This window comes from Tenrec ecaudatus, chromosome 4 (genome assembly GCF_050624435.1).
Source record: "Tenrec ecaudatus isolate mTenEca1 chromosome 4, mTenEca1.hap1, whole genome shotgun sequence".
NCBI lineage: Eukaryota > Metazoa > Chordata > Mammalia > Afrosoricida > Tenrecidae > Tenrec > Tenrec ecaudatus.
Genome location: NC_134533.1, coordinates 138859702 through 138883832, shown reverse-complemented (window position 1 = coordinate 138883832; position 24131 = coordinate 138859702). Strand labels below are relative to the sequence as shown.

The 24131-nt window shown below is 50.8% G+C and overlaps 1 protein-coding gene and 1 non-coding gene across 6 annotated transcripts in view; one reads left to right on the top strand and one right to left on the bottom strand.

Annotated features, from left to right (window-relative positions):
- The window catches only part of PXYLP1 (2-phosphoxylose phosphatase 1), a 91018-nt gene extending 77052 nt beyond the window's left edge, over positions 1 to 13966 (top strand). For all 5 annotated transcript variants that reach the window (XM_075546829.1, XM_075546830.1, XM_075546832.1 and 2 more), the window contains 3 exons: positions 2334 to 2460; positions 8915 to 9054; positions 10956 to 13966. In XM_075546829.1, coding sequence (XP_075402944.1) covers positions 2334 to 2460; positions 8915 to 9054; positions 10956 to 11893 — 1205 coding nt within the window. In that variant the 3' untranslated portion in view covers positions 11894 to 13966. The remainder of the gene's footprint in view (positions 1 to 2333; positions 2461 to 8914; positions 9055 to 10955) is intronic.
- A 3642-nt stretch (positions 13967 to 17608) lies between these two features.
- On the bottom strand, positions 17609 to 17715 carry LOC142447508 (U6 spliceosomal RNA). Its single transcript, XR_012784205.1, has one exon. It is a non-coding gene; the product is annotated as a U6 spliceosomal RNA (small nuclear RNA).
- Positions 17716 to 24131: the final 6416 nt, after the last annotated feature.

Sequence of the window (24131 nt, the reverse complement as noted above, 5' to 3'; positions counted from 1 at the left end):
TCGGGCCACTCCAGACTCAGAGCGGCCGCCGTGTGCAGAGTAAAACGGGTGCTCTTTGGAAGCAGGTTGCCATGCCTGCCTTCGGAGGCACTCGTGGATGGGTCCAGACCACCTACCTTTGTTAGCACCAAACTGTTGGCACTAGCCAGGCACTCGGGTTCACCGCAAGCCTGCCACAGATTTTTACCCTCAGTCAGGCTTTCAGTTAGATGGACCGCCAGCCAGATGGAAAAGTGGCCCCAGTGGGCCTTCCCCTTGCCCACCAGGGCTCCTTGCCTTCCCAGGGGTGCAAAGCCTCTGAGGGAGGTTTGTGGGATTCTGCAGTGAAGGGACTGGGGACTGCTGACCAGGGCTTTGGTTTTTTTTTTTTTTTTGGTTTTTTTCAGAAATGTATCAAAGAATACGATGAGCATTTCTGTTAAATATTTATTTGCATCCTGTCCTGTTTCATGAAAGACTTAAAAGTCCTGTTCTCAGTGTTTCTGCAGCTCTCCCCTACCTTGTGGATCTGAGGCCACATTAATAGTTCCACCCCCATTTCACTGGCCTCCAGCCCCAGTCATGCTCCCTCCTTGTTGCTGGGGGGCCTGGGACATGACCAGCCCCCTCCTGCTCCTCTGCCCTGCTTCATGAGATGGAGTAGCCCCTCCAGGGTCCCTCCCATGGCCGAGCCCCTCCAGGGTGGCTCCATGGCCCCTTGGGGGTGGGGGAGCACTGCCATCTCACATCCAGATCGGGTCAGGCCATGTGTTGGCTCTCTACTTTTCTGTCTAGATACTATAATTCACTGCAATGGCTTCCCATATAAGAGATGATATTTATGATGAAAGGATTTATTAAGGAAGGTTGTAATGTAGGTGAGAAATGCTCAGGATACAGTTGCTCAGTCAGGACATGTTACAAGTTCTTCCCAGGCTGCTAATAAATGCCCAAAGGGCATGCCACTCCGCTGTGAGCCTCAACCCACAGGCCTTCAGCTCAACTCCATGGGTCAGTAAGCCTCGGTACAAGGCACTCGGCTCTACTTCTTTTTCTTTTAATTAAAAGATCATTTTATGGGGGGGGGCTTTTACAGCTCGTAACAATCCCTACATCAAATGTATCAAGCATATTTGTACATATGTTGCCATCATTTTCTAAACATTTACTTTCTATTGAGCCCTTAGTATCAGCTCCTCCTTTTTCCCTCCCCACCCACCCTCGTGACCCCTTGATAAATTATAAATTATTATTTTCATGTCTTACACTGACCAACTCATCTCTACTTCTATGAGTTTGCAAGCTCAACTTCCCCAATTAAGTGCCCGGAGGGAGCCACCCCACTTCGCAAACCAGCCTCCTTGCTGCTGAGTTGGGAAGTCCCTCACACTGTGCCATGCTCCGGCTCCTGGTCCTGCTGCTGCTGCTCGATGTCGCAGCTGTCTTCCGGATCCAGGACCTTCACTGCACAGGGATCTCAGACATGCTGCACTCCTGGCTCTTGCTGGAAGTGAGATTCCCCCTCCTGCTTCTCAGAGGGCTCATTTCTTACCCATCAGGACGATAATTACAGTGAAACTTGATAACATTGAATCATAGGTAGATCCAATCAGTGTCTCTCCCCGCCCCACCTCCATACCCAGACGCTTGCAAAGGAAAGGGGCAGTTGGTAGTGTTAGGTTTGGGAGTGAAAGAACTCAAGCAGAACCACTCTTGTAATGCAAATGACTTATATGAGGGAAACGTAAGTTCCAGGTATTACACGCTATTTCTGGAAAGAGTGCAAGGCCACAGGGCGGGGACCGTGGGTAAGGTCGTGAAAGGAAGCGGCTGTGTGTGGGGGGGGTGGGGGGGCGTGGAAAAACGAGTGGAAAGAATGCTGAAGCAGGCGCGCAGGACCCGTGTGCACATCAAGAGCAGGAAAATGCCCAGAGGCCGCGTGCATGCGAGAGGAATCGCACCTCCTCCGGCAGCTCCCACCCAGCAAGAGAGCAAAGACGTGCGGCCGGCCTGCTTTTATCCCCTCCCAGCGCACTGGCTGGGGTTGAGGCATCGCTGCGTTAGGCCCACCTGAGTGAAGTAATAGTGATGGTGCCTTAGGCGAGTGTGCCCAGGTTGGCTTCACCTGGCCGAGCGTGCTCAGTGCTGGATGTACCCAGAGGTGTCTAATTAGTGTGCCGGGTTTCTTTCCAGCCCCTTTACCGTAGCGTGGACCCTAATTTTCGTTTAGCGCAGGCATTTGGGAAGACCACCCCCCCTTTTGTCCCTAATCTAGCGACCTGTCGGTGGGAGTTAACAGACTGTTGGATGGGTGCGGCCACTGCGTGCTCATTGACCGAGCTTCCCTCTCGCAGGCCACGCGCCGCATCACTTCAGACTGGTCTCCGTGCACGTGCTCATTCGCCACGGGGACAGGTACCCGCTGTACGCCATTCCCAGAACGAAGCGGCCAGAAATCGACTGCACTCTGGTGGCCAACAGGTAAACTGCACCTTTCCTCTCATTTTCAAGGTGCTCTTTAACGCCTGTCCCAGTGCCCACCAGGATGGTGACCGCCTGCGATGGTTGAACTGTTTGCCCCCCCCCCCCCGCATGCCTGATCTCTGGGCTGTCTTCCGTGTGAGTGCCATTTTACAGTCGAGAAGACTGAGGCGCAGAAGGATGGTGTCACCCGCTTGGAGCCACGGAGCAGAGAAGCTAGGGTTTGAGCGCACTTCCATGGTCCGCAGCGCGCTCCCCCACTGGCTGCGTCTTCCGTTTGCAGAACAGCTGGGACACAGAGCTGTGAGCACAGGATTGGGAGATGGCCAGGCCCTGATCCAGCTCTTCCGTTCAGGGGCACTGGGCACCACCCATACTTTGCTGAGCTCCAGCCCCCTGCCCCTCACAAGGCTGCAGTTGCTCACCCTTGGGGGAGGTGGGAAGGGGGGGTTGGATAGACTTGCATTTCCCACTGCAAAGCCACATAGTTGTAGGCTCGTCTTCCAAACTTTTAATTTTCCACCGGAGTGGAGACAGCAGGCTTTTGGCTGAGAGCTCTTAGGATGAAAAATAATTGAACAGAGAATGGAAATTGTGCGTATGGAAATTGCCTGGCCTTAAAAAATCAGAGGTATTTGGCGATAAAAGGATAGGCCAGACCTGAGCGCCTGTGTCCGGGGCACATGGCACCCCAGCAGAGCAACCTAAAGGAGGTCAGGAGACGCAGAGCGTGCAACAGGAACGACGTTACTGGGATGGAATGCTTGTTGGGGTGCCAGCCTCTCTCCCAGCCAAGCCAGCCAGCTGCAGGTGACCTGAGGCCACCAGGAATTGCAGCGTGGCCATGGGGTTTCTGGTTAACTCTTTGCAGGCATCGACACAGCTTACCTCACTCTGTAAGAGGGGCTCTACGGGAGAGGTCCCAAACAAACAGGGCCACGATTCAAAATAGTTACTCACTGGACCTTGGAGCCCATGGGTGGGGCCAATGGTGAGCATGCTTGGCAACTATCCCAAAGTTCCACCCCGAGGCACCTCAGAAGAAAGGTCTGGTGATTTACTTCCCATAAAAGCATTCCTGGAAAATCTTAAGGAGCACAGTTGGACTTGACACACATGGGCTCTGCCTGCCGCCTGGCCCTCAGTGGAGCAGGGGAGAAGTGGCAATGCGGCATTAGTAGAGGCCCCAGGAGGCCTTCTGGGTCCAGGCCCTTCCTTCCCTGCAGCGGGTTTGGCCCAGGGACCAGGCCAGGCTCCAGCACCTCCTCCTGTGCCCCTGCGATGGAGCTCCTGTTTGAGAGCCTCAGGGAGCTTGCTGCCCTGGCTTCCTCTGCCCTCATTTCCCTGAGCCTCCATCTTTTAGGCCATGTTTTATTGAACACTTTATATTCTTATGAGCTGCTTCCCATCTTTTGTGGGGAAAAGCTGGTTCATTAATAAATGTCACTTAATAAGTCCCTCTCAGAAAAATAACTAGATGTTGAGGGGCCTTCTCTAAGCGCACCCTGAGAGCGAACAGGTATCTCAGTGAAGTGGCTCCACCCTGAGCTGGGGACTATTGCACATGTGGGCCACCTCCCAGATGCCATTTCGACTTCATAAATGACTAATCTTATGACCTTCTAGTTCAGTGGTTCTCAACCTTCCTAGTGCCGCGACCCTGTATACAGTTCATGTTGTAGTGACCCCCCAGCCATAAAATTATTTTCGTTGCTAGTTCATAACTGTAATTTTGCTACTGTTATGAATTAGGCAACGCCTGTGAAAGGGTCATTCCACGCCCCCAAAGGGGTCACGACCCACACGTTGAGAACCGCTGTGCTAATGGGTGGTGCATGCTGGAGGGTGCTGGAGTTCCTCCAGGCCAGGCCAGGCCAGCAGGCCCGCTGTGGCGGCGGGATCCCGCAGGAGCGCACAAGGCATGCGCGCTAACGTTCCCACCGAGAAACCCCGCCCGGCTTTCGAGGATCGGTGGTGGAAGCGGCCTGCCCTTGACTGCCAGGTACCTATGGCAGAGGCGCTGCTCTCACCTTCAGAGTTCTCCAGCTAGCCAGCAGTGAGGCGGGAGCCTGTCTATGCTGCCCGAGGTACATGCTTAGTTAAAATATGAACCGAGACACCTTTTCCAGAGAGAAAGCAAACATTCCTCGGTGCGTTTTCGTTTTACACTTGTGTGTGGTTACAGGGTCTGGCACAGGTGGTTAGCAGGTGTGGCCGGTCACCAAAAGATTGACAATCCCTGAGCCCCCGAAGCACCTTGGAAGGAATGCCCGGCAATCTGCTCTGAAAACTGACACACAGGGTCACCGTGACTTTGACGGCCGACTGGATCTCAGCTGGGAATGATGGGCTTTGGAGAATTCATGGGAACAAAACAAGGCCTGTCCTCAGGGGACCCCTTCCCAGTTGCTGTGGGGACAGAGCTGCTACGCGGCACCGTCACTGCCAGTTGGCAGGGGTGGTAGCAGTGGTAGGACAGGAAGGTGAGGCGGGTTCCATGTTTTGTGGCTCAGCTAGAAGGCCAGTCTGACTCTGCTTGGGGCAGGAGGGGAGGTCAGGAAGGGCCACCCAGAGCAAGGGACCTGGTGTGCGAGGTAGCAGCTGATGATCAGTGGGCCCTTGGCCACATGGTCTCCTGGGCACTTCCCAGGCTTGCGCATGCGGGGAAGAGGCGTGGGAGCTAGTCACGTGCTGCGCTGACGCCAGCCAGCACGCGGGCTCGGCCTGCGGGAGAGAGCGCGCGAGGACGAGTTCCAAGCTGCTGTGGGAAGGACGAAACGCGCCTGCTCTCGGAGGCCTGGGTGCGAGCGTGTGGCCTCATAACACTCCAGAAGAAAGACTTCACACAGTCAAAACCCAAGCCCTTGTCACAGCCAACAAGGCTTTCTAAAGAGACCGTCAGCCATCTGCCACCTGCCGGGCTACCTCTCCCCACGTTCTGCCCCCTTCTGCTTCCGCACACCGCTCCTCCTTCCCCTTCCCACACTCTGCACACGCTGCCTCAGCACACCTTTGCACAGTTGCCCCTGGGGAAGGCTGTGCCCAGATATCTGTGTAGCTAGACGTCCCTTGCTGCCTTCAAATTTCTCCTCAAATATCAACTTCCTCAGTAAGCCCTCTTCACCTGCCTCTCTCCACCCAACTCTCTTGGACCTCGTGTCCCCCTCTTCTTCTTTCATAGCATCTGTTACCTTCCGACACCCAGAGGCGCACACAGATCGTGTTCGTGTGGACAGTCTGCTTCCCCAGCTCTACCGCAGGCTTCCCGAGAGCAGTGGTTTCTGCTTCTTTGGTTCGCTGCTGACTCTTGACAGCCAATGGCAGGCAGTGCCTGGCACACGGGAAGAAGTCCTCTCGCGCGCACACACACACACACACACACACACACGAGATGAACGCTATGTATATGGACCCAAGATGGGTGGGTGGAGCTGGAACTCTGATTGGCAGCCGAGGAGGGAAGGAAGTGGGCCCCAGGAGGAGTTCTGAGGTAGGTTCAGTAGGACTTGGTGACAGGTCAGAGAGCAAGGACTCCCATCAAATAACAAAGGAAACGAAAGACAGGGAGTGGCACTGGGCTTGTCCTTTTTAAATTGCATTTCATTGATAATGTATAAAATAATGAAGATTTTCATTGGTATATTGCTGTCAAACCCTGTCGGTTTAGTTCCTTCCATTTGGCAGCCTTGTAAGCAGTTTTCAGATTGTGTTTTCTGAGAAACGTCTTACTGGCTTCAGACCCCTGCCCCGCCCCCGCCCCCCGCCCTCGGAATGCCCTGAGTGGGTGGTAGCACAGCACGGTGTGCAGGTTCCCCTCCGCGGTCCTGTGCTTCTGCCCTGGCACGACTAGCAGGGGACAGGGGACATGAAGATGCCAACAGGAACCCAGTAAAGGATTTGAAGGCTCGGGAGAGTGGAGCCTTTTAGTTCTCTGCATTCGAGATGGAAGCAGGTCTCTGAAGAGGCCGCCATTATAGCTTGCTCTCCACGCGGGGGCGGGGAATCATCCTCGTAGGGAGAATAATATTTACATGAGTCGGGATAACACTAGACTGTCATAAAGAGATCAGGAATGGATTGCCTTAAATAGCCAAGGAGCTGGCTTGTTCCTGGAGGTGACGCGGTTCCACACGGTGCCTTCTGAGTGGTCGCTAGCCAGCCCTGGGGTGGCTTTTTTTTTTGGGGGGGGCTGCTCAGTGAAGTGGTCAGAAAGAACTCAACAACGGGTGGAGGCGGAATCTACATGGAGACTCGCACATGGGTGTAGGGCTCCCACTGTAAACTGTTGCCCTGAGCTCTGATTGCCAAAATTAAGCGCCTGCGCACGCACACACACAGTCCTGGTGGCAAAGTGGGCAATGGGTTGGGCTACTAAACTGCAAGGTCAGCAGTTCGAAACCACCAGTCATGCCGTTGGGAGAAAGATGAGACTTTCTACTCTCCTAATGCTTTGTAGCTTTGAGAATCCCAAGGGGCAGTTCAATTCTAGCCGATGGGGGTGTTATCAGTTGGAATCCACTTGATGGCAGTGAGTTTGGGTTTGATATCAAAGTTATCAAAAAGCAGACAGATGCCCTGAATACGTAGGCATCTCAGCAAACATGCTCAGTAGTGAACTCCCACTTCTGGAATTGGCAGCAGAGCTGTGTCAGATGGGCGGACCTCGATGGCCGACAGCCTCCGCCGTGACTACTGATGACAGATAGCCTGCTGTCATGGCGGGTCACATGGGAGCCTCCTCATCAGCTGGGAGGTTTGATTTCCCCGTGTGCGAACATTCATGTGTTTCAGCCTCAGGCTAAAGAAGACACCCTCTGTTTCATGGAAAGAAATGGTTCCCGATGGCAGTCTGCATGATTTATTAGACGGCGACCTCATGCCAGGGATAGCACTCGCTAATTTTAAAACATGGGTTTTAAAAGATGGGATTTTTCCCCCTTTAACTTGATGTCTTTTAAAAAGCCACCTTGGCAGCTATTTTAAAGCACTGCCACAGTAACTTGGGCTTGCAGTCGGAAGGGGTCTGCGTCAGAAGCATTTGTCTCTGCTTCTCTCACACGGGGTCTTAGGCAGCACAGTCACCAGCTCCTCCATCTGCCCCTCTCTGTGCAGCTAGAAAACATGTCCACATCCCGGGACGGCGTCATGATCCAGAGGAAATGTGCATGCCTCCTTCGGGCCTTTCGTGATCCAGGGAAATGTTTTAGTGACTGGAGGGATGAATTGCATCCTCATTTAAACGCATGTACTTTGTGCCCATGCTATAAGGAATGCCTTCATGCCGAACACACAACTAAGCTATTTTGAGCTGTCCTTGCCACCCGCATGCAGTGGAGTATTGTAGATGCAGAGGGCACTCGAATGTGCCGCCAGCACAAAGAGCAGGTGCCGTTGCTCCCAGCCCGCACACGGCACCCACTGGGCGTCAGAGCCGAGCTGTGCTCCACATGGTTCCAGTAGCTGATCTTTCAGAGGGGGATGACCAGGACGTCCTTCGGAGGTGCCTCTGGATAGCCAGACCTCCAACTTTGGGCAACTGCGTTAGCCACGCCACCCAGGGATTCCACAGAGTTTGCAGTGGACAGTGAGGAGCCATAGAGGTCTCGGCTATCTTAATGAGTTCCCATGAGGTTTCCCAGAGGGTAGGCAAATCTAGAATCAGGAGCTAGCTTGGTGATGGTTGTGGTAGGTTTCCGTAGGAAGAGGGGCGAAGGCAGCAGGTAGATAGGCTTGGAGGCAGCGCTGGGGATGCCTTGGCTCTGTGTGGCCCAAGCACAGTACTGGAGCAGGGAGGGCTGTCAGGGGTGAGCCCTCAAAGTGAGCTGAGGCCAGACAAGACAGACTGCGCTCCACCTGGCTCCTTCTGAGGGGCCACTGGAAGCCCAGCCGTGGGTCAGAGTAGCCTTTCAAATGCATCCATCTAACTGTGGAGCAGGGCCAAGCTAAAGCAGGAGACCCAGTAGAAGCCCACTCCCAACCAGGTGGTAAGCTGTGGGGCTGAAGAAGAGGGGGATGGGAACGACCAGGAGGAAAAGTTGGCAGGACCGGGAGGTGAATGGCACCTGGGGACAGGGTCGGGGTGGCCAGTGTAGGGTGTGACTTGGTGGGGGGTGCCGTGGGCCATCCTGGCAGTGGCTGATGTTGGTGCATGGTAGAGGCAGAGCCAAATCCCACAGTTCCCAGAACTATACCAGGGCAGCAGAGGTCCGAGGGTTGATGTGTGTAGGTCAGGCAGAGCCTTGCAGAGTTCTATGCCAGGGCCAAGTACTACTGAAATTGGAATGGAAAATGATCCATCAAGTACCTATTACTGCGGTGGGAGATGAGAAGGCACTGCTGACAACGGTTTGGGCGCTGTTCTGTGCCGGCGTGTTCAAGGTTCCGGCTGGGCCCTCTTCAGCCAAGGTGGGCCCCTGGGAACACCCTGACCACTAATTCTTTGTGTTGTCTGCAGGAAACCGTACCATCCGAAACTGGAAGCTTTCGTCAGTCACATGTCAAAAGGACCTGGAGCATCCTTTGAGAGCCCCTTACACTCCCTGCCTCTTTACCCCAGTCACCCGCTGTGCGAGATGGGCGAGCTCACACAGACAGGTATGTGCCGCTCACTTCACGCACCCACCCCCGCGGAAGGGCATCGGGCACTATGGGCTCACAGGGGTGAATAAAGCTGATTCCCACCATGGGAGCTCAGAGCCCACCATGGTATCTAATTAAACATCTGAGTCCCAAAATGAAGATTTTTTTTTAAAGCAGTATATGTTCATGGAAGAGCAATGTGTTATGTGCTGTGGAGTCAGTTCCAGCTTCAAGTGACCTAATGGGAGAGTCAGAACTGCCCCGCGTGGGGGCTTCCAATGAAATCTCTATGGATTGCCAGGTCCTTTCTCCCAGGCACCTGCTTATGGGTTTGAACCACCAGCCTTATCGTTAGCAGCCACACCTTTAACCACTGCACCACCAGGGCGCCTGGGAAGAGACAATTAAGCAACAAAAATAAGATAAAAGAACCATCCTTCTATGAGCCAAAGAAATAGACTTCTAGCGATCATTTTCCTGTACACACATACACACACACACACACACACACATTACTGAACATACTTTGTCATCTACTTTTTCTTTTTCAGTGTTTCCTCATTGTCTTAGCAGCTAACCCTGATGAAACAGAACCCCCCGAGTGGGTGCATTTAATACACCAGAAGGCACTTTGTCACAGTCGCGGAGGCTGGACGCCTGAGTTCAGGGCCCCAGGGCGGCCTTCTCCCTCCCTCCAGAAGGTCCTTGTCTCTTCATCGCCTGCTCCATGGGTCCTTGATGGCCCTCGGGTGGCATGGCATTTGCCTTCCCTGGCTGCGCCTTCTCGCTTCTGAGTCTGATCTCCCTTTTTCACTCAAGAGGTTGATTTAAGGCACACCGCTCCTTAACAGTACAAAGAAGGCCCACTCCCAAATGGGATTATAACCACAGATATAGTTGGGGTTAGCATTTATTACACGCACGTATTTTCAAGGAACATAATCCAAGCCACAGCACATACAGGTTCTCTTTTTCCCTTTAAGTTGAGAGTATTGAGCATCCTGTCTTCACTTTATTGTCTTCAATGATCCACCTGGGTAATGTTTCAGATCAGTTCAGAGCCTCCTTCTTGGTGGGTGGAGCCTGTGTCCATAGGGCTGAGGGCGCCCAGGTAGACAGAGGAGGAAATATGGGGCTGCGTAGGGCACGAAGCAGCAGTGAGTGAGAGTGCTGAGTGAGCCTCCTTTCTCTGCCTACAGGGGTGCCCTGGGCTCTGCACTCCTGCACACTGAGCCTGCTGTGTCCCTACATGGGATGGACAAACGTGTCCATAGGCTTGTGGCCAGTGCATCTAGGACATCCATCCACTGGGAGATTCCCACCCTCTGAAGCTGCCCAACACAGTGCCTTCCCCAAAGAAGGAACCCGCCATGAGGGAGGACGCGGGGGTGGGGGGGGGGGAGCAGATGGTCTTTGTTGTGTTTTCTAGAAACACACACACCTCCCCCCCCCAGGGTATGCCCATGAAGAGGCTCTACACACACACACACACACACACACATACCTCCCCAGGGTATGCCCATGAAGAGGCTCTCTACACACACACACACAACACACACACACCCCTCCCCAGGGTATGCCCATGAAGAGGCTCTCTACACACACACACACAGACACACACACACCCCTCCCCAGGGTATGCCCATGAAGAGGCTCTATACACACACACACACAGACACACACACACCCCTCCCCAGGGTATGCCCATGAAGAGGCTCTCTACACACACACACACAGACACACACACACCCCTCCCCAGGGTATGCCCATGAAGAGGCTCTCTTCACCACTTCTGTGCACTGGGGAAGGAGGTCAAGTCCATTGCCTCACACCCTCGAATGCTCAGCCCAGGGTAGGCCCTGACTCAGCTTGGCTCTGCGCTAATAAGGTGAGGTCTGTGTTGCCCTGTGTTTCAGGAGTCGTGCAGCATCTGCAGAATGGGCAGCTCCTGCGTGACATATATCTAAAGAAACATAAACTCTTGCCAAGCGACTGGTCCGAGGACCACCTCTACCTGGAGACCACTGGGAAAAGCCGGACTCTGCAGAGCGGACTGGCCTTGCTGTACGGCTTTCTCCCAGATTTTGACTGGACCAAGGTGTTCTTCAGGCACCAGCCGAGTGCCCTCTTCTGCTCGGGCAGCTGCTACTGCCCAGTGAGGAACCAGTATCTGGAAAAGGAGCAGCGCCGTCAGTACCTCCTGCGTCTGAAGAACAGCCAGCTGGACAGGACATACGGGGAGATGGCCAAGGTCGTGGACGTTCCCACCAAGCAGCTGCGAGCCGCGAACCCCGTAGACTCCTTGCTCTGCCACTTCTGCCACAACGTCAGCTTCCCTTGCACCCGGAGCGGCTGCATCGGCATGGAGCACTTCAAGGTGCTCAGGACGCATCAGCTGGAGGACGAGAGAGAGAGGCGGGAGAAGAAACTGTATCTGGGGTACGCCCTGCTGGGCGCCCACCCCATCCTGAACGAAACCGTCAGCCGGATGCAGCGCGCGGCCGAAGGCAGGGAAGAAGAGCTCTTTGCCCTCTACTCAGCCCACGATGTCACTCTGTCCCCTGTCCTCAGTGCCTTGGGCCTGACAGGAGCTCGGTTCCCGCGGTTTGCTGCCCGGCTGATCTTCGAGCTCTGGCAGGACAGAGACAAGCCCAGCGAGCATTTCGTCCGCATTCTGTACAATGGCATTGACGTCACGTTCCACACTTCTTTTTGCCAGGATCGCCACAAGCACCCTCACAAGCCTATGTGCCCCCTCGAAAACCTAGTCCGCTTTGTCAGAAGGGACATGTTTGCCGCTCTGGGTGGTGGCAGCACTAATTACTACGATGCATGTCACAAGGAAGAGTTCTAAAAGGCACACCGCACGGGGCTTGTGAAGCGCTCTGCAGAAGCGGGGCCATGCCTTTCTCGTTCCTTCTGTGGCCGTGGTACATGATGCTGCTTCTTAAAGGCTAGAATCCCGTTTGGGGGCCTGCTAGATGGTCGGGGGGAGAGTCACTGGGCTGCTGTAATCTGACACCTGAGTTACTCGGTACACAATTCCCATTTCACAGAGCTCGGAAGGTCCTTTACCATAGTCAGACTGTGCTTTGAAAACCAGGGCAGGGTTTTGATACCCAAAGATGCCAATCCAAATTCATATTCTTTTGGCCTCCCGCGGTAGAAGATGGAACCAGCAAACCTCAGCCCACATTCCCTTAAGCCTGGACACTCTTACTTTGTCCGTGGTCAGTAAAAAAATGTCCTGCAGTGATTTATCCAAAACCAAGATTGGCAAACTTTCTCTGTAAAGGTCCAGATAGCAAATGTGATAGACCGCAGACCAGGAGGCCTCATGCCGCCCCAGCAACTGCTGGTGCTGGGCGCGAGCGGTCTTCAACGGCATGTGCACACATGAGCCGGGCTGTGCACATGCCATTGTCAGGGACCTTTGAGTTGGCTCCCTCTCACGGCGACCCTGTGTGCAGTAGGACAGAGCTCTGCCTGGGCCTGGGCCAGCATAAAGCTTGTTACGTTCAATGCGATGTTTTCAGCCTCTGTGCCATTCTGGCTCATCGAGGCTCTTCTTTGCTGACGCCCCTCGGCTTTCCAAAGCATGATGGCCTTCTCTCCGGACTGGTCTCTCCTGACCAAGGTCTGAAGTACATCGTTACCGCTAAGGAGCGTTTCCGCTGTACTTCTTCTGAGGCAGATCGTTTGTTCTTTGGTAGTTCAGTAATTCGTGACACCACAATTCAAATGCATCAATTCTTCTGCCTTGCCGATGCCCATGAAAATCCCATGGCGTAGGGCAGGCACACCTTAGTTTTCAAACTTGCTTTTCAGTATGCTAAAGAGGTCTTGTGCAGCAGTTTTACCTAATGCAGTATGTCTTTTGATTTCTTGTCTGCTGCTTCTGTGAGCATTAATTGTGGATCCCAGCAAGATGAAACCTTTGACAACTTCAGTCATCTTACTTACTGGTTCAATTGTGAGGATCGGGGTTTTCTGTAGATTGAGTTGTTACCCATACTCCATCCTCGATCCTTAACAGCAAGCGCTTCAAGTCCTCCTCCTCAGCAAGCAAGGTTGGGCACCTGCAGACCGCAAGTGGCTCATAGCTGTGCTCACAGATGGGAAGAAAGAGGTGACAACAGATTTGGCCCCTGATCTAGAGCAGTTTTCCGACCTCCTGATCTAAGGAACGATCTCTACTTACAGTTGCACATCTGGCACTTTGAGAACCAGTGGGATCCGGAGAGCTAGTCACCAGAGGCACCTCCAATAACTTCCGCTTAGAACCGCGTTTGGTTGGTAGCTGATGTAACAAAATTTGAAAGCACAGAAAGGCTGCATTGGAGGAAAGCTATTAGAGTAATATTTGATGTTCATGATGATCGTGGTGCAAAGACCACTCGAAGTGTAATTTAGATATGTGTCTGCTAGTCTACCTGATGAATCTGCCGAGAGTTTTGTATTCCACTTAGTATTTTTATAGTCTAGGAAAGTATCTTCTTAGGCCGGTTTTCGATGTGCTCTTTCTCACGCAGGAAAGATTCCATTTCCTGTGCCTGCTTGGGAGTGGCCAGGGGGCCAGAAGCTGGATCTGGGCACTGTCTCCCAATAAATAAGCCCTTGGATAAGCCGTAGAATTGGATCGATTTTTAAACCATTTTCATCGGTTGCACACTGTAAATTCTGATTGATTTTTAAATAAGGTTTTGGAAGTACTTTGTTACTGGATAGTTCTATAATCTTTATATCAGGTATTTTATATATTGGAAGCAACTACAATTCAGTCTGTGATTTCAGGACTCCTGGTGCCAGTTGGCTGTGACGCGTGCATGCCAGCTGGGCCCTCCGCTGCCGTGGGCCTTCATTCCATACTTTGCCTCTGGTTTAGCTCAGTGTTGCACTGTTTCTATCAATAAATCTTTGAAGAATACGTCTGCTTACCTACTTAATGGTTTATGACTACAAATCACTCCAGTTCTCTACAAGAGTCAATATTTTTCTAAGTTTCTCTTAATTGCTTATTTTCGTGCTCAAAATATCATATTAGTATTTTGTAAGCCCAATTTTTTTGTTTTGTGTTTTGTTCCTACTCATAATATATCGGAATTAGAACTACTAAGTCCAGCCTGAAGATTTAAAAATAAAAACGCATCAGAAGATTTCATTTAAAAATTTAAAAAATCAAATCATGACATCTTGCAAAAGTAAACCTGTTGGGTCCCTGGAGTGAAGACGTAGGTTTCACCTCCCCCGAGTGGGGTTTGCACGGCCTTGATATTTGCTTTCTCAGCACCAAGTCTCAGAGACGCTTCCTCCAGTGAATGAGCACTGAGCTGGGTGTAAGAGACACGGGTCCTCCTGGGTTTCCGGGCAGTGCTGCCAAGTGTGGGTGTGCACAGATGTTTCAGCTGCCTGTTTCTTCTGCTTCCAGTTGGCCCATGCCAATGCCCACTGCAAAACAGCCGCGCAGTGCTGAGAGCCCGGCAGGAGTGCAGCTCCCCTGACTCCGCACCCGGTGGCGCCTGACAGCTGTGACAAGTCCTGCCCTGGACCTTCTCCATGCACATGCTGACATTTCTTAAGCCCAATTGGTTTTTTGTTTCTAAGAGCAACCAGGCTCTTTTATATATATTGTTCTGTGACTTGCTTCTCTTTACAGAATATGAGGGGGATTCAAAAGGTTCATGGGGGGACTCCATTACTGTGTCCTTTAACACAGAGGTGGGGTACCTAGTTTCTGCCAAGAGCCATTTGTACATTTATAACATCATTCGAGAGCCATACCAGTCAAGCATGTAATCAACTCACCCCCAAGACGAGGCTTTCTACTTCTGTAAAGAGTTACAGCCCCAGAGATGCACAGGGGCGGGTCTCCCCTGTCCTGGAGGGTCACTGTGAGTTGGCATCGACTCCGTGGCAGGGAGTTTGGTTTTGGTGTGTAAGGTCGGGAACTGCTTCTCTTTGGTGAGGTGTGGTGATGTTTGCTAGTATCTGTGGTTTCTCGAGCCATACCACCAATATGTAGGGGCCCTGGTGGTAGAGTGGTTCCACATTGGGCTGAGATTCACGTGGTTGGCTGTTCAAAACCACGAACTCCTCCTCGAGAGAAAGGCGAGGCTTTCTACTCCCGTGAACAGTTACAGTATCAGAAACCCACAAGGGCTCACTGTTGAGCAGCATCAACTCACTGCAGTGAGTTTGGGTTTGGGTTTGGGGTTGTAGTGGGTCTGTGTTAGCTCAGTAGTTTGAAGCCACCAGCCTCTCCACGGAACCAAGGCGGGGCTTTGTACCCCCACAAACAGTCCCAATCTTGGAAACACACGAGGCAGTTCTGCCCTGTAGTAAAGGGTCGCCGTGAAACAGCAGCAGCTGGGCCGCAGGTTTGGTTCTCATTTGACAGCCGTATAGCTCGGGGGCCAGAGCTCCCGCCCCTGCCTTAACAATATGCATCAGAAGGATTTCTCATTTATTTGCTTCTCTTAACTGTATTTCTTGGAGATAGCTCCATTTTGATATGTAGAAAACACCATAATAATTTGTGGTGTGGCTATTTTGAAAACCTCATTAAAAATGCATGGAATTGAACGTTCAAGCCAATGTGCTGGAGTAGGGCCACAAGACGCTTGGGCTAACCGGAGCACAGCAGACAGACTGCAGTCGCAGCTGTTGATTCTCCAAAGGTGCAGCTAACCCTCCCGCAGTGGAGTGTCGCTGTAGGTCGTTTTCCGTTCACTAGAGCAGAGCTGGAGTGCTCCATCTACTACTGCTACGTCACCTCCCCAGAGCCTTTGCAACGACAGCAGAATTGGATTTTCTGAAAGGTCTGGTGACCCCTTTTTCCAGAACGCTTACAGGTCAGTACAGGAGAGCCATGCCCACACAGCAGGCCCACACTGCAATGCTGGCCTGGGTATTGGTTAGCTGCCATTGTGCGAGGCCACCCAACCGAACGCTTGGTGTGTACCCCTGCGTGTGCGTGCCTGCCGGGAGCCAGCGCAGATGAGTAATTATAGACTCCACTGACAGAGCTACAGTCCCAGAAGCGCACGGGGGCTGTTCCACCCTGCCCGATAGGGTCGCTATGAAGTGGCGTGGACTCGCTGGCAATGAGTTTGGGTTTTGAGTGAGATTCCAAGAAAGGGCTTCTGTACCATTTCATTGCCTGCTCACACGAGCCACCAAGATGCCATGTTCGCTAGTGAGTAATACAGATGTTATGATCTATCCTTGTTCTACAGAGAAAATTTGGAGAGGAAAAATTTTTTTACATTTTTTTTAATTAGGAGTTACTACATACATGTATCATTCCGGAGTTCAATCACATCAAGCAGTATTGTACAATTGCTACCACTATTGTCAGTTTCCAAACATTCATTTCCTTCCTGGACTCCTTGACATCTTCTCCCTTTACCCACCCACCACCCCTACTCCCACTCTACACCCCCTCCACCCCCCCCCCCAAAACCCATACTCTACTTGCTCTCCCTATAGGTTCATCAATCCTGGGTTTCATAAGTATATGAAAAAAAAACATTTACAGAAATTCAAGAGCGTGACACCCCCCCTCCCCCCATGACAACAGATCTGCAGTTACCCCTGATACGAACAAGCAAGAACAAAATACAGAAACATTGAAACCAGATCAGGTCCAGCGTCCATCAGGGGGGTCAACTGACACAATTGTAGCTGTTCAAGTCAGGTTTAACCCTTTGATCTTCTACCCTCATCCCCAGTGCGCCGTTTACTAGCCCCTTTCCTCCCATCCTTCTATGGGTGGAGGGAGATCACCGGAGAAATATTTGCCATGTGGATCCCACAGCTGGATCTTGGGCTCCCACTGCCGTCCACAGCCTTCAGCAAACTGGATTCTCACACTTTAGGCTCTGATACCAATCCCTCCTTCGGGTTTGGATTATATGCTTCACAATCCTTTGGTGATCGATGATGGTGTGCTTCCCCATATGGACTTTATTGATATCTCACTTAGATGGCTGCTTGTTCAGACCCCTTAAGCCTTTAAGACCCCATATGCTAGTTTATCTCATAGCCGGGCACCATCTAATTTCTTCACGTTTTTGCAATAGCACCCGTGTCTTCTGGGTTTCCTTCCTGAGAGCAAGTATCAAGCAGGGCCATGATGAAAACACTAATGGTTTTTACATTGGAGTTAGGATTTACTTAGAGCACCAAACCCATGCCTGGGTCTGTGGGGTGTGGTTTTGTTTAGTTCAATCTGCCTGTGGCTCCCTTTCAAAGCCTCCTCTTAATTCATGGTAGAGTCTTACCGATCATCCCCCTGGGGCATAGCAACCCTCCATTAATAGTGTCTGTGTTAGCCCCCGGGACTAACTTTTAAAGCCCTGCTGATAGAGGGACGTTGGACCAAGGTAGGCTAACTCCAAACCGCAGCACCTGAATTACTCACTTGTACAGAGTCCTTTTGTGGCTGGATGCTATCTATTTACACAAACAACGTGGGGTTAATTGTTAGGGAAATTTACAACAATAATCACTGAAACTATCCGTCATGGGTTTGCCAGAATACATATCTTCACACAGCAAATAGAGCATTGAAAAATAGGACCCTTTCGCGAATTTGCATGTCCTCCTTGCTCAGTGGCCATGCTAATCTTCTCTGTATGATTCCAATTTTAGTATATGTGCTGTCGGAGTGAGCAGAAGGCCAAAAATGGAAGGGCTTTTTTCATCATCAAAATATTCAAAAGACCTCAAAGGAGAAAACCGTGTTGGTGCGAGGTGCTGTCTGGTCGGTTCCAATTCATAGCGATCCTGTGTATAACAGGTACCCCCACAGACCCCCATATAAATGCTATGTACAAGAATGCAATATAAAGTTACACCCTGAAGAAATGTGTGTTCACGTAAATAAAAGTTATTTATGTGGGGGCTTCAAACTATTTGTGGAGAGAAAAGGAATTAAAAGATATGGAACTTCTCCATGAACTTTTCGGAGCCCCCTTGTAGTGTCCAAACTCAAACAGAACTCACTTCCATCGAGTCAGTACTGACTCACAGCAACCCTATGGACCAGAACCGCCCTGTGAGTTTCTGAGATGGTAACTCTTTATGGAGCAAAAAGCCCCATCTTTCTCCCAAAGAGCAGTTGGTGGTTTTGAACTGCTGACCTCGTGGATAGCAGCCCAATGCATACCTTTTGCATTAGGCCAGCGAGTACTAAAACGTAGCCATTCCAAACTGAAATGGTTACTGGGTATTCTACACTGCCTCTGACCAGCTATGGCTTACTATTGTTACAGTTACTTACAGGAATGTTATGCGATGTATTCAGCCTTTAAGGGGGCTGTATCCAATACAATGTATGGTCTTCAGGGTACAGTGGTCAGTGTGTAAAGAAAATAGGGTGGTTTTAAAATGGCCACTCCTGCCCTGGCGTGTCTAGGACTCTGGAGCTTCCTTCATAGGACACAGACCTAACTGCTGAAACTGGTCAAATAAAAACCCAAACTCACTGTCATCGAGGCAACCCCCGCTCCTAGTGACCCTGTAGGACAGTGGGGCTGCCTTCCAAGGCTGTGAGTCTTTATAGGAACAAACGGCCACCGCCCCAAGCAAACTGTTTCAAGTTAGTCACCTAATATGTTGTATTACTCTGGGTACATTAGAGAAACAAATCCACAGAAACTCATGTATAAGAGACAGTCTCATATAAAGGTTAAGTGCACATCAAGAAAACATCCCAACCCAGTGCTGCCCAAGCCCACAAGTACAACATTAACCCATTATGTCCGACACCAGTCCACAAAGTCCTCCTCCATCTCACAAAACACACACTGTGATGCCGACTGCAGGAGGAAAGCTGAATCAGTGAACGCGTAAGCATCTCAGTGCTGGCAGGGGTCTCCAACACCCAGGGCTGCATCAGGGTAGGTCCATGTGGCTTCTCCTCGGGGATGTCTTGCAGGAAGTGAGCCTTGCCAGCTGAAGCAGGGAACTGGCTAAGACAGCTGCACCCTGGTCCGACCATCACAAAGCAATAGACCCGAGAACTCGAAAGACAAAGCTCACTGAGCCATTTATCCCTCTGCCCTTCAATTAACCCCACATGTGTGTTGATCAGCCAGGTTGGCACAATAAACTAACTCACATGTGTTGAGATCTCTGTTGGGTACGATCTCATTCCTACTTTACAGAAGGGAAGCAGGGCGGTGTTGCTCATCTGAGGTGTCACATCTCTCTCACTGCCACCGAGGAGACCTGGACTCACAGCCACCCTACTGGATAACCACCCCTGTGGGTTCCCAGGACTGTAAATCTTTATGGGAGCAGAAAGTGTCATCTCTCTGCTGAGGAGTGGAGGTTTCAAACTGCCGACCTTGTGCTTCACAGCCCAACCTGCAGTGTGCAACACCCCCAGGGCTGCTGGAGGTGGCACCCAGCTGGCTGTTACACAGCAGAGCTGGAACTCAAGCGGTGGCAGTATGACTTCTGGGACAGTGTGACAGTGTGACACTTTGGCAAGTGCAGAGAAACCTGATTATGGTTCTTTATGCAAATCAAGCCTTGCATTTTCCCCAGGAACCTCAAAGTAGATGGTGGCGCCATGATGTCATTAGGAATCCTGGTTCCTGTTCACGTTTTCAAAGGACGCCTGGTGGCGCGGTGGCCACTAACTGCAAGACAGCAGTTGGCACCCTGCAACAGCTCCCAGGGAGAAAGATGAGCCCCACTCCGTGAAGAATGGCCCACAGGGTCCGTTCTGCCCTGTCCTATAGGGCTGGCCTGAGTGGGATTTAACACCACAGCCGAGAGGTGAGATCCCCTGCCTGGAGGAGTTTGGGGAAGTAAGCATTTGCATTGGGCACATTCCCCTCCCAAGCACAAGTAACCTCCTAGGTATAAAGGCAGGTGAGTGGATATTGGCTGAGGATTGAGCGGTGACAGTCACATTCTCACCCCTCAGAATTGGAAAGGGTACACCTGCCCCAGCCCCTTCAGGACCTTTCCCCAGAGAAGTTCCCTGATGACATGAACCGTTTTCTTCAATGACAAGCACGCTTCCAATGACTGGCCAGGCCAGAGACTTAGAGGCTGGGAGACACCCTTGCAGGGTCGTCCAGCATCAGGGTTCCTTCCACGTGGTTCCTTCCAAGCTGAGGCCTTGTGACTACATCCACTCCTCGACCCCCTCCAGCCTCATTTCTTTCTTTTCTATTCCCCACCATGTTGATCCCTGGAGAAGACTCTCCAGTGAACTTCTCACATGCATGTGTACGTGCCTTAAAGTCTGCTTTCTGGAAACCAACTGTTAGTCTAGGTAGACTAGAGAGACAAATTCATAGACACTCATATGCGTATAAGAAAGAGCTTTATATACAAGAGCAATTGAATATTGAGAAAACATCCCAGCCCAGTCCAGATCAAGTCCATAAGTCTGATAGTAGCCCATTTGTCCTGTACCAATCTATAAATTCCTCTTCAGACTCACAAAACACATGCAATGAAGCCAAATGCAGGAAGGTCACAGGCCAGGATGAAAAGTCTTGTGGATCCAGTGGCGGTGGAAGCATCTCATCACTGGTGTGGGTCTCTATGTGGCTCCTCCAACTCCAGGGCTTTAGCGTAGCTCCATGTGTCTTGTCAGCTGGAATGTTTTCCAGGGAGTGAGCATGTATCCCACCTCCAGTGAGCTATTTACCTCAATACTTCCAAATGAGGTCATCAAGCTGCAACTTGATTGACAGGCTAAACGCCACCCCTTCACTCTTAATAGTTAACTTCTAAGAGCTGAGGCCTCTGGGAGCCTGAGCAGAAAAACTGAAGTCATTTGTTTGGAAGGAATAATATGAGTGTATCTATTGACTGTAAAATTCTCCTTGGGTGGCAACTGGCTTAAGATGCTTTTGAGAAGCTTTCTTCTTCGTTGTGGAAGCTAAGCATGCGCACACGAAGCTGGTGAGGGAATCTGAATCTGGGTGTTGGACTGCTGATTCTAGAGGGCTATTATAGCAAAGCCTGCCGTTTATTCAGCATGGGCTGCACACCACCCTGAGCGCTCATCTGGCATGGTCCCCATATCTCAGTAACCATCGGAAGCAGGCATTTATTAGCCCATTTTACAGGTAAGGAAATTGAGGCACAGAGGTGCACATTTTCCCAGGGCAGTCAGTAGTAAATGGCAGGATTGGACTGTGGGTCAACCTAGATTACAAAGGAATCCCAGATCCCTTTAGCATACCACTTTCTGACCCCCTTACTCAGTTACCCCGCCCCATGTAAGTGAACCGGTAAAACTTGGAGCGTGGCCTATAGCTAAGAGTCCACCTAGTCAAAGGGAAAATCGTCTTCTCAAATCTTGTAACAGCCAGCCATGCTTCTAACTCCTTTCATTTCTCTTCCCCCCATTTTCTTCTAATGTAGCATTTACAAGAAAGTGGGATCACCTGATAGCACATGTTCTTAGCCTGGCTTCCTCTGGAAGTGGACAGAAAACAGGGCACTCCATGGGGAAAGGCGAGAAGCCAGTGTGAGGATGCACGCGACATTGACCACCCCCACGAGTGACTTGCTCGGCTGTCCCGTGGGACCTCCTGAGAAGTCTTAGTACATCTCAGAGCTGAAGGAGAGGAAAGGGGAAACATTTGTCTGTCATCTCCCATCCACAGCTGTTTCCTGCTCTTCACAGTGTCCTGACCTCAGAGAAGGCTCGGTTCAGGGAGATGCTATCAGAGAATGGCCCTGGGCACCACCACAAGGTCTTGGGAATGACGTGGACACCAGCAGGTTGGAAGTGGTGCACACGATGTGTCAGACGTACAGGTTTGTACAGGTCCTGGTAGCAAGAATTAGAGTTAGAACCAGTCATCACTCATTGAGCACTTCCATGTGCCAGGCGCTGGGCTCAGTGTTTTGGCTGCCCAATTTTGCTTCATGCACACAGCAGCTCTGGGGCCTAGAAATGATTCCTGTCCACATTTTGAAGATGGGAAAGGGACCTGAAAGGTCACCTGCTGAGGTCTGGGAGCTGGGAAGAGGCATAAGTGGGAGTCCAACACACCGGGTATTGAGTCCTCACCCAGAAGCCCTACATACATGTTCCCTGGTGTGTCACAAAAAGTACGTGGAATATGTATGGGATAGGAAACATACACATGCTAAATATTTCTCCCAGACATATATTGATTATACCTGCATGCCAGCACAAGTCACTCTGCTAGAAACCCTGTCTGGCTCATCACTGCCACCTAGTTGAAATTCAAGCTTCCTAACATGACACTTCCTCGGTCCTTCTAGACAGGCTCCCTGTGACCTGTCCAGCTTTATTATTCAGGCAGTCTAAGGGTGAAAGGGTTGCACATGGACTGCAGTCATTTCCTGCATGCCACCACGTGGGATGTCTGACTCTATAAGAGCGTGCTGAGAAAGTACAGGCATCGCCAAAGCATGGCCGTTATTGCTTGTACCAACAAAAACCCACCTTCACTGCCATTGAGTAGATGCCAACTCATACTGGCTCTATAGGACAGGGTAGAACTGCCTCTGAGATTCTAAGGCTGTAACTCTTTAAGGGAGTCGAATGCCCTGCCTCTCTCTCCAGGAGCATCTGGTAGTTTCAAACTGCTGATCTTGTGGGTAGCAGCCCAACATGTAACCACTACTTCACCAGGGATCCTTTATTGCTAAGTGACACTTTATTATTACTACTGCTCTGAGCCACCAAAGAGTCGGAACCAGAATCTGTCCCTGCCATTATTATTTATTAGTTTCATGTATTTTAATGGCAAACTTACAGGAACAGCACAGAAGACAGACATTAAAAACATATACCGGCACTTCTCCTCTCTCAGAAGGGTCACACAGAAGGGACAATTCAGCCCTTCTGTGAAATACAGCACCAAACAAAAATATAACTTTCTTCTAGTTCTCGAAGGCTCCCCCCCCCCATCATGGTCCCAGTTCTACCTTACAAAACCAGCTAGACCAGAGAGTACATACATTGGTACATTTAAGAGCTCTCGACACACGGAATCCAGGACAGATAAACCCCTCAGGAACAGTAATGAGAGTAGCAATACCATGAGGGTAGGGGAAGAGGGGGTAGGGGGAGAACGAGAGAACCAATCACAATGATGGATATTTAAGCCACCCACCTTCCCCCTGAGGGGTACGAATAACAGAAATGTGGGTGAAGGGAGATAGCAGAAAGTATAAGATATGAAAATAACAATAACAACATACAATTGATCAAAGGTTCACAAGGGGGATGTGGGGTAGGGAAGGGAGGAGAAAAAAGAGGAGCTGATACCAAGGGTTCAAGTAGAAAGAAAATGTTTAGAAAATGATGGCAACATACGTACAAGTGTACTTTATACAATTGTTTATGAATTGTCATAAGGCCTGTAAGGGCCTCCAATAAAATGATTTTTAAAACAAACATGTACTTGCATGTAGGACAACTTAGAAAAGTATAGCAAATGGATGGAATCGCCATCGATAATAAATTCACTTGTTTTTTAAAAATCCAAATGCTACCATTGTCCAGACAAATGTACCAGGTTTATTTATAAGTGTTATAAAGTTGAACTGCTGAAACTTGTTCACTGAAACATTTTTACTTTCATTAATGCTTTATGTCCCTGCATTATATTAAAAATTTATACACGAATGAAAATGGGAAGGCTGTCAATACCTGATTTCTGGCCCTAATTTTCCATTTGCAATCATCTACTTAGGTACCTCTTGACCCCATGGGAAAACAAAACCAAAAAACTAAGGCTCAGAAATACAAATACAGAAAGAGACTTTTTTTTTTTAAAGAATGAAATGTTTCCCACCACAGTAGATTCCTAAGCATGTTCGCCACGCGTGCGTCGTGCTAGCTGGATGTCTTTTGGCATACTTGTTACTCCTTCGGCCTGGACAGCGCGCAGGTAGGTTGGTGTCTTCACAAAGGCCACCGGGTCTCCCTTGACTCTGGCGAAGCGCGGATCGGCTTTGAAGTCCTGAGCCATTTCTCACGCAGACGCCGCAAGGGAAGTGTGGACTCTTCTGATAATAACGCCACTCTCGCAGGTGCACTGGCCCAGGCCTGTCCGGAGCGGGCGGGGGCGGGGCTG